The sequence below is a fragment of the Heloderma suspectum genome, chromosome 6, assembly GCF_057233095.1.
Source record: "Heloderma suspectum isolate Gila_16-S chromosome 6, 16-S_ref, whole genome shotgun sequence".
Lineage (NCBI taxonomy): Eukaryota > Metazoa > Chordata > Lepidosauria > Squamata > Helodermatidae > Heloderma > Heloderma suspectum.
This window is the reverse complement of record NC_139463.1, coordinates 115,745,800-115,763,736: the sequence shown is the minus strand read 5'-3', so window position 1 is coordinate 115,763,736 and position 17,937 is coordinate 115,745,800. Positions and strand designations below refer to the sequence as shown.

General features: G+C 47.6%; 1 protein-coding gene across 1 annotated transcript; it reads left to right on the top strand.

Annotated features, from left to right (window-relative positions):
- The first annotated feature begins 376 nt into the window (after window positions 1–376).
- ZNHIT1 (zinc finger HIT-type containing 1) lies at window positions 377–16,532 on the top strand. Its single transcript, XM_084806223.1, has 5 exons — window positions 377–458; window positions 5,806–5,976; window positions 9,469–9,548; window positions 14,445–14,614; window positions 15,585–16,532. Exons 1-5 carry the CDS (start codon window positions 437–439, stop codon window positions 15,604–15,606), a joined length of 465 nt encoding a protein of 154 aa, XP_084662349.1. The 5' UTR covers window positions 377–436; the 3' UTR covers window positions 15,607–16,532.
- The last annotated feature ends 1,405 nt before the right edge of the window (window positions 16,533–17,937 follow it).

Here is a 17,937-nt window from a genome sequence, read left to right as displayed (position 1 = left end):
GCAAATAAAACTATTAGAAAGGGTTTGGTCGAAATACGGCGGAATTTAGGACCCCGGAAAACAATCCTGGCCTCGGCTGAACTAATACTCTGACGAAAGCTTCGCAGCTGGCAACATCCTCGTGACGTATCCCAGGGGGTGCGACTTAGGGGCGCAGTCGGAAGTGCATTTGCCCCTAGTAATATGGCGACAGTTTGCACTGCTGTTTGCTCCATAGAGATAAAAAGCAGAGTCTGCAGATATAAACTTCCGGTATAAATGAGGAGGATTCTTTGTGCGGGATGCAGAGTAGCGTCGCTCTATTCTTTGTCAGTTCTATGGTGAAAGCTCTATGCACTTTGCATTGGAAAACGGAGTGGAAAACCAGGTCCATTTTATAACGGAAGTGTCTGAGGACTGCGTAGGAACTGAGCCCTTTTGCTGGCGTCCTCGCAGCATGGTGGAAAAGAAAATCTCAGGTATTTTGGAGTCAGATGCTGGGAGGGACTTGAGGGGCGAATGAATGCAAAGGGTGACCGGTGCTATCATGGGATGTAGTGATGGCCGCCAGTTTGGATGGCTTTAAAAGGGGGTTAGACAAATTCCTGGATGAGAAGGCTACCAATGGCTACTAGTCCTGATGGCTATGTGCTACCTGCAGTATCAGGGGCAGCAACACCAGTTGCTGGGGAACATGGGCGGGAGGGTGCTGTTGCGCTCATGTCCTGTTTGTGGGATTCCTGTGGGCAGCTGGTTGTCCTCTGTGTGAACAGAGTGCTGGGCTAGATGGACCCTTGGCCTGATCCAACAGGCCTCTTCTTGCGCTTTTTAGTTTAAGAGTGGCTCCTGTTGCTGAGGCAGTGGGACACAGCTCTTCTCAAAACAAAAGGGCATTCTGAGCACTCCAGATTAATTCCATAGGCAGATCCAGCTATCCATCAGCAGTTTTGGTCTAATATAACCCTGGCTTACCCTTGAGTTAGAGCTGAACGGGTCCCAGCCTTGGAAAACTATCAAATGCTTTTAATGAGTCGCCAAAGAAAGAAGACAGTGATTTGCATAACATGAGCATGTGCTAATTTATATGTACAGATGCAAATTTAGAAATAATTTAAATAGAAGTACAGTACATCGCACCATAGTGCGGAAGAGTTGACTAAGGGTGCAATCCTAGGCATGTTTAGACAGAGAAAAGTCTGACAACTCCCAGCATTCCCCAGACAGCATGGCATGGCTGGCTGGGGCATGCTGGGAGTTGCAGGACTTTTCTCTGTCTAAACATGCCTAGGACTGTGCCCCAAATGAGCCCTGCCGGCTCCATCTGCTTTCCAGGGCTAATGGTTGATGGGCAACGGTTCTTACAGTTTTTTATCTTTAAACTGGAATTGGACAGGACGTTTCCTTCAAACAGAGGACACCATCAAATAGAGGCTGGTCCTCTAGCAGCCCTTCAAATAGAAGACTGTCCTCTGTAAAAGAGGATACCTGGCTAGCCTATCTGCAATGGAATTGAAAACCTTCAGTTGGTCATAGCTGAGTCCTAAATGAAACCAGTGTTTAGACATGTGTATTTAGGCTTACCCATGAAACACTTGGAGTGTCTCTGAGCCTGTGCAGAGTGCCTTTCATCCCAATGAATAACCTGCCCTCAACAATCTGGACAAAAGGGGCAGTGTTTCCAAGTCAGAAGATGCTGGCCCCCTCTCTTGAAAATTAAGCAATGGGAGGGTGGATGGATCACAAGAGGGAAACATTAGAAAACCTCGATTTCCAAAGGTGTAACTGCTAGTCTGTTGCAACAAAAGGAACAGAGGCATGTGAGATCTTGAAGGCTACCACATTTATTCTGCTGGCCTATGAAAGCTTATGCCATGAAAATCTACTCTTCTTTAAGATGCAAACTGGCTCTTTGTAGCTTTCTTTTTCTCTCTGGTCCAGCATTTCTGTTTTCGCAGTGGCCAACCGGAGGCCGACGGGAAGCCCACAGACAGGACACGGGCACTACAGCACCCTCTTAATTTGCAAGTTACAGAAGTGTAGCCTTCTTGGGCTGTTACAGCAAACACACCCACCAATTCATTTAGGACTCAGTCGTGAGCAGGGTTTTCTCTCCCACAGTAGATCTTAGAGGTGCCAAATGTTAAATTAGCATGGTAAAACTAGGAAGACTGTGCAGCTGCCAATTACTGCAGTTGTGAGTATTCACTGGGCCTATCATGTATACATCTGAGCTTTATGTAGCAGCGTCACAAACTGTACCTTGCATTTCATGAGTTTTTGGCCCCATTTATATTCTTCCCCCACCACCACATCCCCTCATGTATATGTGTATTTTATATCTGAGGATGACTTTTCAGTGCGTCTGGGGATGGGGGTTCCAATCCACAAAAGTTTATTGTACCACAATAAACTTGGTAGTCTTTAAGCTACAGGGACAAAAGCTCTGGTCACCTGGGGTCCCAATCCAGCTCCTCCAGGGTTCCCCAGATAGCTACGCTCCCTTCCCCTGGTCTCACTTGCTTCCCCTCCACCACCTATTCTTTGGTAGTTTTGCTGCTTTTGTGCAGGTGTCCCCCCCCCAAAAAAAGTTAAACTTCTTCTCCTAAGGGTTAGTTACTGGGCAGCAAGAGCTTTCAGATCAAATATGCTGGTATTTTGGCCCCTCCCCCTTTTGTCTTTGGCTCCACCCATCAGTGGACTGTGGCCCCTGAGATCTTTTCTAAAATGGAATTTAGCCAGAGGGCCGAAAGAGGTTCAACACTCCTGCTTTAAAGTGCACAGAACAGATGAAGTCAGGGAAGACTGAAACGCTGTTTAAGGTGTGGTGGGATGCAGATCGGCTTAAGAACCTAAGGAAGTGCTAGATCAGATCAGTAGACTATCAAGTTCAGCCTCAAGTTTCCCACAGTGACTGACAAGATGCTGCTGGGAAGTGTATCCCCCCTCCAGCACTGAGTTTTTCCTTTATCCCCCTATGGAATGTTGTTCCTGTGTCCTTTTATGGGCAAAATATGGAGAGGTGCAGAAAAAGGCAATTAAGGGCACAATCCTATGCATGTTTAGACCAAGAAAAGGCCTACAACTCCCAGCATTCCCCAGCCCCATGGATTGTACCCTTAAATGATCCAGGGGCTGGAGCATCTCCCCTATGAGAGAAGGTAACAGCTGGGATTGTTTAGCGTGAAAAAAGGAGGGTAAGGGGAGACGTGATAGAGGTGTGCAAAATTATGCATGGTGTGGAGAATGTGGATACAGAGACATTTTTCTCCCTCTCTCAAAATACTAGAACCCAAGGGGGTCATCCCATGAAGCTGATTGCTGGGAGATTCAGGATAGAGAAAAGGAAGGGCTTCTTCACACAGCGGATAGTTAAACTATGGAATTCGCTACCACAGGATGTAGTGATGGCCACCAATTTGGATGGCTTTAAAAGCGGGCTGGACAAATTCCTGGAGGAAAAGGCTATCAATGACTACTTGTCTTGATGGCTATGTGCTCCCTCCAGTATCAGAGGCAGTATGCCTATGTACACCAGTTGCTGGGAAACATGGGCGGGAGGGTGCTGTTGCGCCATAGGGGTGCACCATAGCTGCCTTAAGAGTTCACTTGAAAACATAAAAGATGAGCAACAATTGGCAACAAGCAACTTGTCTGAATTGCCTGGGGCTTCCTGTTGGGTGTAATTCCTGTGTCATGTATGGGGCAAAAAGTCCTTGGGGGAGGCTTAATATTCTCTGCTATTAAGCATCACCTGGAACAGGCCTGGGCAACCTTTTTTCTGTCAAGGGCCACAATCCCTCAGGAGTAATCTCCACATGTTGTAGGTGGGTGGGCTTGAAGCCAGTGGTAGGTGGAGGCAGAAAGAGGGTGTCTCTTTCTGACATGCTGTTTTCACTCTCCAGCATGGGAACATAGGAGGAGAAGGCTGTCCATGGCTACTAGTCCTAATGGCTATGTGCTCCCTCCAGTATCAGAGGCAGTATGCCTATACTACACAGAGAGCCAGTGTAGTGTAGTGGTGTGAGTGACAGACTGGGAGCTGGGAGATCCGGGTTCTAGTCCCCACTTGGCCATGGAAGCTCACTGGGTGACTTTGGGCCAGTCACAGACTCTCAGCCCAACCTACCTCACAGGGTTGTTGTTGTGAGGATAAAATGGAGAGGGGGATGAGGATAATGTAAGCCGCCTTGGGTTCCTTGCAAGAGGAAAAAGGCGGGATATAAATGCAATAAATAAATAATAATAATAATAATAAATAAATAAATAAATATGTGCACCAGTTGCTGGGGAACATGGGCGGAAGGGTGCTATTGCACTCATGTTCTGCTTGTGGGTTTCCTGTGGGCAGCTGGTTGGCCGCTGTGTGAACAGAGTGCTGGACTAGGTGGACCCTTGGCCTGAACCGGCATGGCTCTTCTTATGGTGTCGGAAAAGAAGAGTTAGTGCAGTTGCAGTCATGCTGGATTCACGTTGGTTAATTGTGTAGAAAAATGTAAGGTGTCAGTGTAGTAAGGTTTCAGCGTAGTAGGGTCTGTTACTATAGCATACCGGTGTCCCAGTATGTGACTGGGGTAAACTGGGTAGGGTACAGGAGACCAAGTCTTCCCACTTTTTCTCCCCTGGTGGATGTGACATATACTCTAGAACACACTAGTACAAAGTAAACTCTGGAAAAATTACACATCTAAAATATTTAAACAAATTTTAAAAACCCACAGAAACCAAACAAAGTTAAACACCTTTAAATCTCCAAATAGCAATATAATTCCGGACAGGGAAGGCCAGTTTACATTTTTCAGCCACTATATTGAGGCCTTTTGGAATTGTTCCAAAAAGAAGCCTTCTCCGACCTGGTGCCTTCCAGATGTTTTGGGCTACAACTCCCAGCATTCCTGGCCACTGGCCATGCTGACTGAGGGATGATGGGAGTTGAAGTCCCAAACATTTGTAGGGCACCAGGTTGGGGAAGGCTGACCTATAGAAATGCTCATGTCCAACAGTTCACGGTGTGAATTGGGCAATTTTTACCACACTACAACAACATCCTGAAAAGAAAAGTGTGTAATGCTTTGGTTAAAACCTGATGACTGACCCTATATAGCCACACGGACACAGAGAGTGATTTGAATTGGATTAATATCCATGTAGAGATATATGTTCCCTGAAAGCCGGTATTTACTACATGAGGGCTAACTGTTGAACGTGAAAGTGTGCTCTGGCATAGTAGATACCTGCTCCCGCCACATGATGGTGCCTTCGGACAACATATTCGCAAGCTAAATTTATGTAGTGGCAAGGGTGACTGTGTTAAAAAGAAGTGTGGATTGGACTTCAGGGATGCTCTGTGAGGGGGCAAATAACCTATCTGTCATTGAGGAGTGTGGTAAACAAGGGCCTTATGGCAGGGTTGCAGAACCCCAGGCTTCCAGGATTCCCCAGAAGGCCATGCTCCATTCCTCTGGTCCCAGTGTCTTTCAACCACTGTCATGGCTTTTTGTGCAGTTTTTCCCCATTCTAAAAGGGGGAAATGCATCTCCTAAGAGCTAGTTACTGGCAGTTAGAACTTTAAGCTGAAATGTGCTGGCATTGTTTTGGCTCCGCCCATTTTGCCTTCTGCCCTGCCCACCACTAGAATGCGGCCCCCGAAGCTTCTCTGACATGGACTCTGGCCTTCAGGCTGAATGAAGGTTCTGCACCCCTGCCTCAGGGGACCCTGCAAGTTAAACGGTAAGTGGGATTGATGAAGGCCCAAGCCCAGTCTCCCGTGGCAACATGGTGGACTACAACTTCTTGGCATCACCCTCTGCTCTTTCCTTTCCTCCTCAGCACGGTCCCAGGACCCCAGCCAGAGGCGTATCTTAGACCGGGCCACCCGGCAGCGCCGCCTCAACCGCCAGTTGGAGGCACTCGAGAACGACAACTTCCAAGATGATCCTCACGCCAACATGCCCCAGCTGGTGAAGCGCCTGCCACAGTTTGACGATGATGCTGAAACGGGTGAGTGTTTGTAGTGACGACTGTGTCTGTTGACAGCCACCTTTCTATTGGTGTTCACTCTGCTGCTGAGCACCCGCATTTATTATTTACTTATTTGTCACGTTTACATCCCACCGTTTTTCCTCCAAGAGCCCGAGGAAGCATACATGGCCCCTTTCCTCTCTGTTTTATCCGCACAACCCTGTGAGGTGGGTTAGGCTGAAAGTCAGTGACTGGCCCAAAGTCAAAGCTTCATGGCCAAGCAGGGATTAGTCCAGTTCTAGTCCAGCACTCTAACCACTACACCACACTAGCTGTGGAACCCTTCCACTACCAGAGACTGATAGCAATTTATTTAAAGCCTTCCAACCCCACCTTTAGCCAAAACGGCACTCAGAGCAGCTTTACAATATCAGGAGTAGGACAGCCCCTGCCCTCAGGTTTACAATCTAAGAAACATGACACATAAGGGAAAAAATACCTAGGGAGGTAGTGGGCCCTCCCACACTGGAGGCATTCAAGATGAGGCTGTACAGCCATCTGTCGGGGATGCTCTGACTTGGATTCCTGCATTGAGCAGGGGGTTGGACTCAGTGGTCTTGTAGGCCCCTTCCAACCCTATTATTCTAGGATTCTTCAATTCTATGAAATATTTGAGGGGAAGCAAGAGAAAGAGGGAAATGCTTGGATGCAAATGGAACAATCCTGTACCGAAGATCCGTCAGTGTAGGGGCTGTAGGATTTGATAGTACACCCCAGGTATGTCAGTGGAGCCATTCTGCTGGCAAAGATACGCAGTGGAATGGCTGAAATTGGACGAAGTGATGAACAGTACAAGCAAGAAGCATGCATACCCTGGATCCTGCACCCTTTCTATCCATAGCCGTGATTTTGGGATCCAGTATGGTGTAGTGATTAGAGTGTTGGGACTGGGACTTGGGAGAACTGGGTTCTAGTCCCCACTTGGCCATAAAGCTCACTGGATGACTTTGGGCCAGTCATATAAAAGTAACAATAAAAATAAACGGCCCCGTTGACAGCACCACTTTACCCCAGGACCTGGTGTAGGAAATATCACTCTCCCTGACTTCTCCTGAGCTTGGCTCAGATTAACTCGGACATTCCCAGAGTTCTTCTGCACGACAGAAAAATTAAAAAATTGAAGAACCTGAGCCAGTTGTGAGGGCTCAGGAACAGCTCTCCAGTACCCAAAACACAATCCTCTCTCCCCTTTCCTTACATTCAAGCAGCGGCACTAACACAGCACCAGAGAATAAGGACTGTAGGAAAATAGCATCCGGCCTCCGCTCTCGCTGTTGCTGCTTTCGTCACCACTGCTGCATGAAGCAAAAGAGAAGGGGAGTGTTTGGGGGTGGGGAAATGACAGGAGAACTTTAGGGGACAGAGATGGGCAGAGGGAAAACCAGGAGTTCTTCTCTGACTAAATTTTGAAGTGAGCTGGAGGAGAATTCGGGGTCTTTAAAAGATTGTGCCTCATTTGAGGCAGGCTTTTCTAAGGCACCCGAGTTTATATCCGAGTCTGGTTTGGGCAAAGTTGGAAGGCATCCCCAGCTTTTTGTCCTGTAATCTTAAATATTTTGCCTTTAAAACTAGCTCAGGTTAGGGCTGGGCCCTGTCAAAACAAATATTGTCCATTGACCAGTAAAGATAACGCTCAAGTATTTTTGAAAACATTAATGTCACTGAATGGCAAGAAAGATACTTTCATCATCAACAGATCTTGATAACGTCTGCTAACTGGAAGAATGTTAGCTGATGTAACTGTGAAACAAAGACATAAATAGATCAAGTTTCTGTACATGAGAATGATTCACAACATCACTATTCTCTTTGGCTTTTATTCAGGAACACCTGCATCAGCTTATGGTTGCTGCTATTACTACTACTACTACTACTTTTTATTTAAATAAAATGGAAACAAACTACGCAAAATAACAGCAAGTTTAAAAAAAAAACAAAAAAACCCTAGAAGTCCATTTTTAAATACAGTTGTGCTAAGCAGGCTGCGGGCCAATGCTTCACGCATCATCAGCATCAAACAAGATGGAGTCACGGGCGGCCGTAGATCACACTTTGCCACAGCTTGGAGATGACTGTAGTTATAGGAGGCAGCCAGTGTCAACACAGCAAGTTTGCCCCTAGGTTTGCCCCGATTCCTGCAGGGTCATGGGACCAGCAGCCTTCATTTCTGCCCTTAATATCATATGTCACCGTAATTAAACTTTTAAAAAGCTTAAACTGCCACCTATATAGTGGGGTTCTTGCTTCCATGGAATATGTGATATAAGAACAATATTGGTCGTAAGAACATAAGAAGAGCCCATGCTGGATCAGACCAGAGGCCTGTCTAGTCCAGCATTCTGCTTCCACAGTGGCCATGTGGGAAGCACACAAGCAGGACATGAACGCAGTAGCATCCTCCAGCTCATGTTCCCAGCAACTGCCATAAAGGTGCATGCTACCTCTAATACTGGAGGTAATATATGGCCATCCTGATGAATAGCCACGGATAGCTTCAACCTTCACAAATGTATCAAATCCCCTTTTAAAGCCATCCAGGTTGCCAGCCGTCACTACACCTTGTGTTCGCAGATTCTGTAAGAACCTAACACGAGTCCTCCTGGATCACACCAAGGGTCCATCTAGTCCAGTATTGTGTTCACACAGTGGCCCCAGCCAGCTGCCCACAGGAAACCCACAAGCAGGGCATGAGCACAACAACACCCTCCCGCCCATGTTCCCCAGCAACTGGTGTACATAGGCATACTGCCTCTGATATCAGGGGTAGCACATAGCCATCAGGACTTGTAGCCATGGACAGCCTTCTCCTCCATGAATCTGTCCAATCCCCTTCTAAAGCCATCCAAGGTGGTGGCCATCGCTACATCTTGTGGAAGTGAATCCCATAGTTCAACTATGTGCTGTGTGAAGCAGTCCTTCCTTTTATTTGTCCTGAAGCTCCCACCCATCAGCTTCATAGGATGACCCTGTGTTCTAGGATTATGAGAGAGGGAGAAAAATGTCTCCCTGCCCACTTTCTCCTCAGCATGCGTCATTTTGTATGCCTCTATCATGTCTCCCCTTCCTCACCCTTTTCCTAAGCTAAAGCATCCCAGCTGTTGCAACCTTCCCTCATGGGGGAGTCACTCCAGCCCCTGGATCATTTTAGTTGCATTGTTTGACTATGCGTTGTGTATGGTATGACCCTGGATTCTAATATTATGAGAGAGGGAGAAAAGTGTCACCCTATTTGCTTTCTGCAGACCATGGATAATTTTATGCACCTCTCTCATGTGCCCCCCACCACTTTACTTGCCTTTTTCCTAACCTAAAGAGCCCCGAACAGTGTAACCTTCCTTCATGCGGCAGTTGCTTCCTCTCCTTGATCGATTGGCCAATGTTCCAAGCCCCGCTCAGGCTGAAGGAGTTCAGTTTAAAGCTCATCCTGCTCTGTCCTCACCCTTTTTCTCTTGCGCTGTGCTATGTTTACAGGGAAAAAGAAGAAGAAAACACGCGGGGACCATTTCAAGCTGCGTTTCCGCAAGAATTTCCAAGCGTTGCTGGAGGAACAGGTGCCCGTTTCTTCCCCTTCCCCTTTTTAGGGAGTGGTTGAGGCAGGACCACACTTCTATGCCGTGGCTTTCTCATGTCACCGCTTTCTTTCCTGCTCCACCCTGTTGAATATATAGGTTCAATTAGGTTAAATATAAGAGCTTAAAATAGAACATTCTTAACTGAGTCTTTAAAAGCGCAATGCAACAACACCCAAAAAGTGCTTTCAGTTTTGCTTGGAGCCTGTGGGGGAGGGGAAAAAAAACTAGCAGCGTTTGAGGCTCAGCTATGGAACAGTCTTCTGTAACCTGTTGCCCTCCAGATGTTTGGGGCTACAGCTCCCATCAGCCCCAGCCAGCATGGCCAATAGTCAGGAATGCTGGGAGTTGTAGTCTAAAACATCTACAGGGCATCAGGTTGGGGAAATCAGCCTTCCAGCAGTGCTGTAATAAACTTTACAGATTTGGGGTGGGGGGTGCTGAGGCAAGCCATCATCTCTCTGCCTAAGGCAGGGGTGTCGAACCACTTTTGGCCTGTGGGCCGAATTCGAGTTTTGGAGACGCTCTCCGGAGCCAGGAGGCAAAAAGAGGGCGGGGCCGACTGCAAAAGTGACAGGACTAAAAATACCAGCCTATTTTAGTTTAAAGTTCTTACCGCCAGTAACTCAGCCTTAGGGGAGGCATTCCAGCCTTTTAGAATGGGGGAAAAGCCACGTGAGAACCAGGAAACCACCAAACAAGCGTCGGTCAGGGGAAAGGAGGTGGGGCCAGGGCCTGTGGTCTCCTGGGGAACTCCAGGCCAGCCAGCTTTTGCCTGCGGGCTTGAGGTTCAACACCCCTGGCCCAAGGCTGCTTAGTAGGTTCATGGCAGAGACGAGTGTCACATGGGGGACTTGCTTGTGGTTTCAGGCAAAACTGAAAAGCTCCTAATGTTTTCCAGTTTCAACGAGTGAGTTAGGCTTAAACTGACCGTAGCTGAGCATCAGGGCCTCAGCTCCATGGAGTTGGGTTCTAGGACCCAATCAAGGTGGTTCTTAGTTGGCTAGAAGCTGGTGTGCGGTCCAAAACAAGTAAGGGTCATGATTCAACGCAGAAATCAAGGAAAGGGGGCAGGTGTTGGGACAGCGGCCTCATGTCATTGCTTGCACTGGAGAGCAAGAGCTCTGAGACTAGGTCGTTGTAGGGGCAGTTGACGATGCCCAGGCTGGCTTCTGGTGCAGCCCAGATGGCACCCCCAATGCTTGACGCTTGGTCTGCCACTGGAAACGGGAGCCCTTCTGGTGGGATTCCCCTGTTTGAGACTCCCCCATGACATCTTGAAACATTGCAACCCTATGTTCTTGAGCAGGGGTCCCCAACACGGCACCTGTGGGCACCTGAAAAAATATATCTTTAAAAGAATTTAATATTATTTTTAATATACACACACGGATTCGTGTGAAATGCATATCACTTTCTAGCAATTACACATGGGCGGCAACAGAAGTGGACCACATATCCAAATAAGTATCCACATAAGGACCACAAATCCAAGCAAGTGGGGGCCACTTTTCTACAGTGGCCCTGCAACTTTGGAACAAGCTGCCGTCGGAGGTCCGCCATGCTCCGTCATTGCAGGCTTTTAAGAAGGCCCTGAAAACATATTATTTTACCTTGGCCTTCTCTTGGTAAGACTGCTGTTGTTCCTGTTCCTGCTGTTATCGTGGTTGCTGGTTTCACTGTTGGCTTTTATTGTTTTTATGTTTTTATCACTTTTAATATTTCAACTGTTTTTATGTATTTTATTGCTGTAAGCTGCCTTGGGAGGGCTTCTGCCCTGAAAGGTGGCCAAGAAATGTTTTAAATAAATAAAGGTGATGTCTATATGCCACCCTTTGAAATATTGAAAGTGTTGTAAGGTCCTCAATCCATTGCATTATAGGAGGTGAGTGTTCATCCCTCCAATGTTGTAATATCAGTCTTTTAGCTGTCAAAAGGGTGCAGAGAACCTGCTTATGCTGACCATGTGTTAATTTCCATGAAGCAGGTAAACCATTTAAAAGAGAGTGTACATCAGTGAATGTTAAAGATTGTTCCAGTACAAAATTTATTTTCATAAAACCTCCCCGCAAAAAGAAGCAGCTAACTGAACATTGCCAAGACATATGTTTAAAAGAAACATCCTCTCTATTGCACCGCCAGCAATTAGCTGAATTAGGCAATCCCTTACGAAAGAGATGTTGCAGTGTCTGATAGACACGAAGCAAACATTTTTGCTGAATAAGATGCAGCCTAAGATCCTTAACCATGAAAGGTAGACACCAAAGCAGCGGCCGTCTGATTAGGCATTTTGTGATGGTGCCCACAGCAGTATCTCAAATTCCCAAATGCGCCCCCGGGTCCAAAAGGGCTGGAGACTCCTGTTCTGGAGCATTTCTTAAAGCAGAACAGAAGTTGTGCTAAGAGGAATAAGCACAGTCCAGGATGAGGAAAGGCTTTGCTGAAGAACTGAGTTACGAGAGAAGGGTGGTTGTGGGTTCCGTGACTGCATCATGCTGAACCTGGAACCAGGCGCAGAATTTAGCACCCTGAGAGTCTCGGTTTTCTCCCTTAAAGCAAGTTTCTAGCCCCTCAGAGCTGCAATGGTACTTGGAAGCATGTCAGTCTCAGAAACCAGAGAGAAAAATACATTATGCAAAGTAGGAACTACCGAAGTTTCAAAACGATCCCTCTCATTTCACAGCCCTATTTTTCTGTCCGCTTCAAGAAAGGTTCATTTGCTGGGGGGTGAGGCGGGGACAAATCAGAGTTCGGCAGAATGGCAAGCCATTTTACTCCTAAAAATCTCAGCTGTATTTGCAGTGGACAAATCCCAATCTGTCCTGCATTTTACTTGCTGCGATGGCGAAAGAGCCCATTGCAGTGGCCAACAGCTTCTTCCAGTGGCAACGGAAAACATGCAAGCGACAATGACAAAAAGCACTTTTGAAAAAGTTGAGTGGTTTTCACAATCAGCCCTGTCATGTTCTTCCTTGTATCAGAGAGAGAGAGAGAGAGAGAGAGAGAGAGAGAGAGAAGACGCTCAGGGAAAGGAAGGCTTGGATTGGGGAGGTGATTTTTAACCGTTCCATTTAAAAGATAAGATAGGAAAACTGAGACAACTGAGGCAGAGCCTGGGGAAAAGCAGGGCGGAAAGTGGGCAACAGTGCGAGAAATCCTGATCCGGAAGTGTTACTTTGGGGTTGGTTGGTGAGACAGATCCCACCAGGAGAGGCTGTAAGAGCCAGAAAGCGTTTGAGACCAAAGTGTCATTTGTCCGTTTGAGGTAGCCTGTCTTTTAGATCCTCCACACATCTTCCACAGTCTAACCATCGCCAAGTTCCAAACCTCCGACTGTGGCGCTGCCTCCGGGTGCCGGCAGCTCAGTGGTAGAGCACCTGCTTTGCATGCAGAAGGTCACAGGTAGGGGTGAAATTACAGTAGTACATGCAGCCGCCGCAGCTCTTCATCGGGCATCTAGAAAAAATGCCAGACTTCCCCAATCTTAAAAAAACCGGGATAAAGGTTATCAAAGCACGAGAGAGGCCCTGGAGGTTGATGACATCTTGTGGTTGATGACCCACAGACTTCCATGAGTCAACCCATCACAAGCCCACAATAAAAGCCTCGTGTAGAGACGTGCTCACTCTCCTACGAACACAGGAGGATGTTGTCCCAGCAGCAAGCTAGGGCCAACTGAAGCCTTATGTAGGCAGCCAGGGTCTGTGGTACGGCTACCTCCACTCCCTCTGGAGCTGGCTGGGCTGATAAAGGGCCATTGCCTGATCCTTGTAGTCCCAGACTTATTTATTTGTTTGTTTATTTTTATTTAAAACATTTGCATCCCGCCCTATATCATTAAGATCTCAGTGCAGCGTACAGATAAAATCCATTTAAACAGTATAAAGCAATAAATAATTTAAACAGCTAAAAACATATTAAACCATGAACAAGCTAATACCAATTAAAATCTAAAACAATAAAACAGTTAAAACAGTATGCTACTTTAGGGAATGCATTTAGCCGTCAAAAGCTTTGGTAAAAAGCCATGTTTTTACTTGGCGCCAAAATGAGACCAATGTCTGCACCAATCGGGCCTCCAAGGGGAGGGCGTTCCACAACCGGGGGGCCACAGCAGAGAAGCCCCTCTCCTGTGTCCCACCATAGTGTACGTCTCGCACCGGTGGGATGCAGAAGAGGGCCCCTCCAACAGATCTCAGTCCTTGGGCATGCATATATAGGGAAAGGCCGCCCCTCAGATATTGAGGTCCCAAGACTTCTGGGGGCCTGGGGAGGTGGCGGTTCTGCCAGAGGCTCCTCCGCTGACACAGAGGATGGCAAGGCCGTGTCTTCTGGCCAGGGAAGCCCTGAATACAGGACTGGCTGTTCTTCCCCTGCAGGAGCAGTCGCATCCTCGTCCTTACCAAGAGTCTCCTCCTGTGCCATGAAAAGGCCCGAGATGGGGAGACAGGTTGCTCAGGCTGTTGCCCTTTCGGCTCCTGCAAAGAGACTGGGCTCAGAACCTGGACAACTGGCGTGGTGCAGGATTATTCAGTTATCTCTTTACACTTGTGGCCCTCAAGATGTTGATGAACTACATCCTCCCTCACCGTTGGCCAGGCTGGCTCGGGGTGATGGAAACCAGGAGTCCAACGACATCTGGAGGACCAGAGGTTGCCTGGTCCTGATGGACACCATCAGATACATGCAGCTGTGCCTGACGTGAAAGGTCTTGATGGCTAGCAATGCAGAGGCAGGTCCAGGCACCGGGCAGAAAGCCCAGAGGTGAGATTAGGAGGGGGGGCAAGTGGGCAGTTCAGAGTGGCCTGACAGCCCCACCCCATGAGGCAAGGCTTGAGCTCATGATGCGTCTTTTCTCTCCCCCTTGACTCCCAACAGAACCTGAATGTGAGTGAGGGACCCAACTACCTCACTGCATGCGCCCCCCCTTCCAGCCTGCCCCAGCGGCACTTCTGCACCGTCTGTGGCTTTCCGTCAAACTACACATGTGTATCCTGTGGGGCCCGCTACTGCTGCGTCAAATGTTTGGGGACGCACCAGGAAACCCGGTAAGGCAGCCTTGCAGATGGCAACTCCGCTGGTCGCCTGTGAGGATGAGGAATCGCCTCCAGGTGAACAGACAGGGAACTCTAGAATTTGACCATTCCTTTCTTTGGGGGTAAGAAGGATTGACACAGGTGTGCCTGGGCAGGGGACCTTTAAAATGTTTGTACCGTTTGCATTTGCTGAGAAAGGTTAGGTGTACCACCTTAGGCTCCTTGGAGGAAACACAAGATATAAATTTAACAAAGGAGGACATTTGTCGAATCCTCTTAAAGCCGTATAAGATTGTGATCATGCTGTGGCAGCAAAATCCATAACTCAAGCAGTCATTCTGTGAAGAAGTACTTCCTCTTTTTTCCTGTCCTCAGTCTACTGCCAGTCAATTTCGTTGACTGATATCCTCGAGTTCCACCATGATGAGAGACGGAGGAAAACGTCTCCCTGTCTCCTTTCTCCGCACAATGGCGTAATGTTATAAGTCTCTTATCATGCCTCCCCAAGGCCTCATGGTCATATTCCCATATAAACTAAAGAGGTGGCAACGGTTTAGCCTTCCCTCGCTGGGAAGGTGCTCCAAAGCCCCTGATCATCTTCGTTGTGCTCTTCTGCACCTTTTCCAGGTATAAGAATGTCAGAAAAGCATGATGAGCAGTGGGATGCAGACCTGTCCCTCCAGGGAGTCTGTCATCTGAACGCACCACCTGAGACCACTTAGCCATCGTGATCATAACAATAAGGCAGTCTCCCCCAAGCGGGCGCCTGCCAGATGTGCTGGACTACAACTCTCATCCCGCCCAGCCATGGCAGGGATAGTGGGAGTTGTAGTCCCCATCTGGAGGGCACCCGGTTGGGGGAGGCTGTGCTAAGGGGTCTTCCCAGCATTTTCTTTAGTCGATGCTACATAAACACTGAGCGGCACTCGTGGCCTGACCTCTTAGGCTTCCTTCTGAACCCCTTGCTCTCTCTTGTGTACAGGTGCCTGAAGTGGACGGTTTGAAATATGCCCTGAAGAACTATTGCAGCGCATTGGGCTCTGTGTGGAAGGAACACGAGGCCGACCTTGAGATGCGCTGGGTTTAGCTCTGCTTTGCACGAGGCTGAAGGACGGGTTCTCAGAGCTGGACCTGGAAGGCCGTTGCTTGCCTTGCACCTGACTGTCCCTAGCGTTTGAGTATTAAAACGTTTTTATGCTGTAATCTGTGACTTGAGTCTCCTGGAGCTTTTTCTTCTGTTGCCGTGGGGCAGCTTTGGCTGCTTTTAGTCCACCTAAGGTAATATTGGCAGGGTTGGTTGGTGCATTACACCCACAGGGATAACTTGGCTTCTGTTGTCTATTCTCTGGTCACCTCCGAGTTAGATTACTGCAATGTGCTCTACGTGGGACTGCCTTTGAAGGTGGTTCAGAAGGTGCAGCTCGTGCAGCCAGACTGATAACCGGGACGAGAAGGTCCAAACGTAGAAGAGCAACTCTGGCCCGCTTGCACTGGCTGCCGTTATGTTTCCGAGCCCGGTTGAAGGTGCTGGTTTTAATCTATAAAGTCTTAAATGGCATAGATACTTGTCTCTGTGGGTGCAGTCTGTTTATATGTTTTTAACGTAAATGGTTTTACACTTTGCAATAATCTATTTTAATGGTTGTTAATCTTTGTAAACCGCCCAGAGAGCTTTTGCTATAGGGTGGTATAGAAATGTAATTGAGAATAATACACTCAGACCCAAAGGCTCCCAGTTGAAGACCAGTGGCGTGTTACCTGGAGCCTGTCACAGGACCAGCTATGCCCTGATCCACGTGTAGAAGGGAGACCAGCCTGAATAGAATGCCCCACTCCTGTTTGTAGTTCCCTTCCTGGTACTTTTCTGCTGCCACCAGATGGAAATCTTTATTTTTCCTGGCTGCCTCCACTAAACAGCCTTACAAATCTTCTGGGTCTCTTGTAAATAGCTTTAGGTTGTGTGGGCTTTGGCGTTCAGTCATGGAGTGAGTAACCCAACAAGAGAGACCATAACGTTTAAACAAAAGTTTAAAAGTTGACTGAAGAAGTTTAATTATTAGGGAAAAGACGTTAACATCTGAATGGTTACAGCATGCACACACAAACAAAACTATGAACAGAGAAGGTAAGAAAATAACGAGGGTAAACACACTTAGCTATTTCTAATTAGACTGTGCCCCTATTTTCCAAGTTCTTCCCTCTTCTTTTTTTTTCTTTTCTTTTTTACTCAAAAAGCGAGCTGATGCTCTTGTAACTCTTGACCAATCAGGGAAGCTCATCCTAGCCTCCATTTTCCTTCTGCTGAGCTCTTGCAAACATTCTGCATTTTGCAGAAATGAAAACTGGTTTTGCCTCAGAGCAGACGTCTTGACTGCAAAGGGCTGAGCAATTCTCTTTAGATGAACCTCTTGTGCTTACCGGCAACTGTCTGAGCATTTGACTTACTGATTTTACACTGACTAGTATACACAGGAGAAAAAAAAACCCACCTTTAACCATCGAACTATATATAAAATTATAAACACAGTTCTATTCCTTTGCAGAGCCCAACGAGGCATGATACTATGCGCGTCTTTAGCAACCATGTCTGAGTTTAAAAATAATAACTAATAATAATTGAGAATAATTATTATTAATAATAGCAGTTGTGGGGTGACCTTATTAGGGCTGCAGTACATTCACCCATTCCTGCACCATCCTGTTGCTCACAAAAATCGCCCCTCCCCATGCCTGCTCTGAGAAGGAAAGCTCCCATTGGTTCCTCCAGGGCTAATTGCAGCCACCAGGGGGCGGATTTTCATTGGTACCATGGTGGGGGTGGGAGGGGTGACACCTTCCCCCCACACACTGCGATCTCAGCCATAATTGGGCTGCCCCTCACCAGCTGTTAATTAAAAAGAAGGAGGGGTTGCTAAAGACATGTTTAGCATCGTGTCCATTTTGGCCCCAAGGGACAAGAAAGCCACTGGTCTGCAACTGGCAGCCTTTGGGCCTGGATGTAACTCCCCAGTGCTCTGCCACTGAGCAGTGATCCTTCCCATTTGTTGTGCTTCCACCAGACAGTTTTCAAATCTGTGCAGCCTTTCCTGGCTGCCATGTGCCTTCCCCCCTTACTCTTGGTATACTCTGAGCTTTGTTGTTGTTGTTCAGTTGTTCAGTCATGTCCGACTCTTCGTGACCCCATGGACCATAGCACGCCAGGCCTTCCTGTCCTGCGCTCTCTCCCGGAGCATGCTCAAGTTCATATTCATTGCATCGGTGATGCTATCTAGCCATCTCATCCTCTGCTGTCCCCTTCTCCTTTTGCCTTCAATCTTTCCCAGCATCAGGGTCTT

Coding starts and splice junctions, on each gene's coding strand:
- ZNHIT1 (XM_084806223.1), top strand. CDS start 437: ATGGTGGAAAAGAAAATCTCAG. Junction 5,977..9,468: donor TGACGATGATGCTGAAACGG/GTGAGTGTTTGT, acceptor CTATGTTTACAG/GGAAAAAGAAGAAGAAAACA. Junction 14,615..15,584: donor GGGACGCACCAGGAAACCCG/GTAAGGCAGCCT, acceptor TCTTGTGTACAG/GTGCCTGAAGTGGACGGTTT.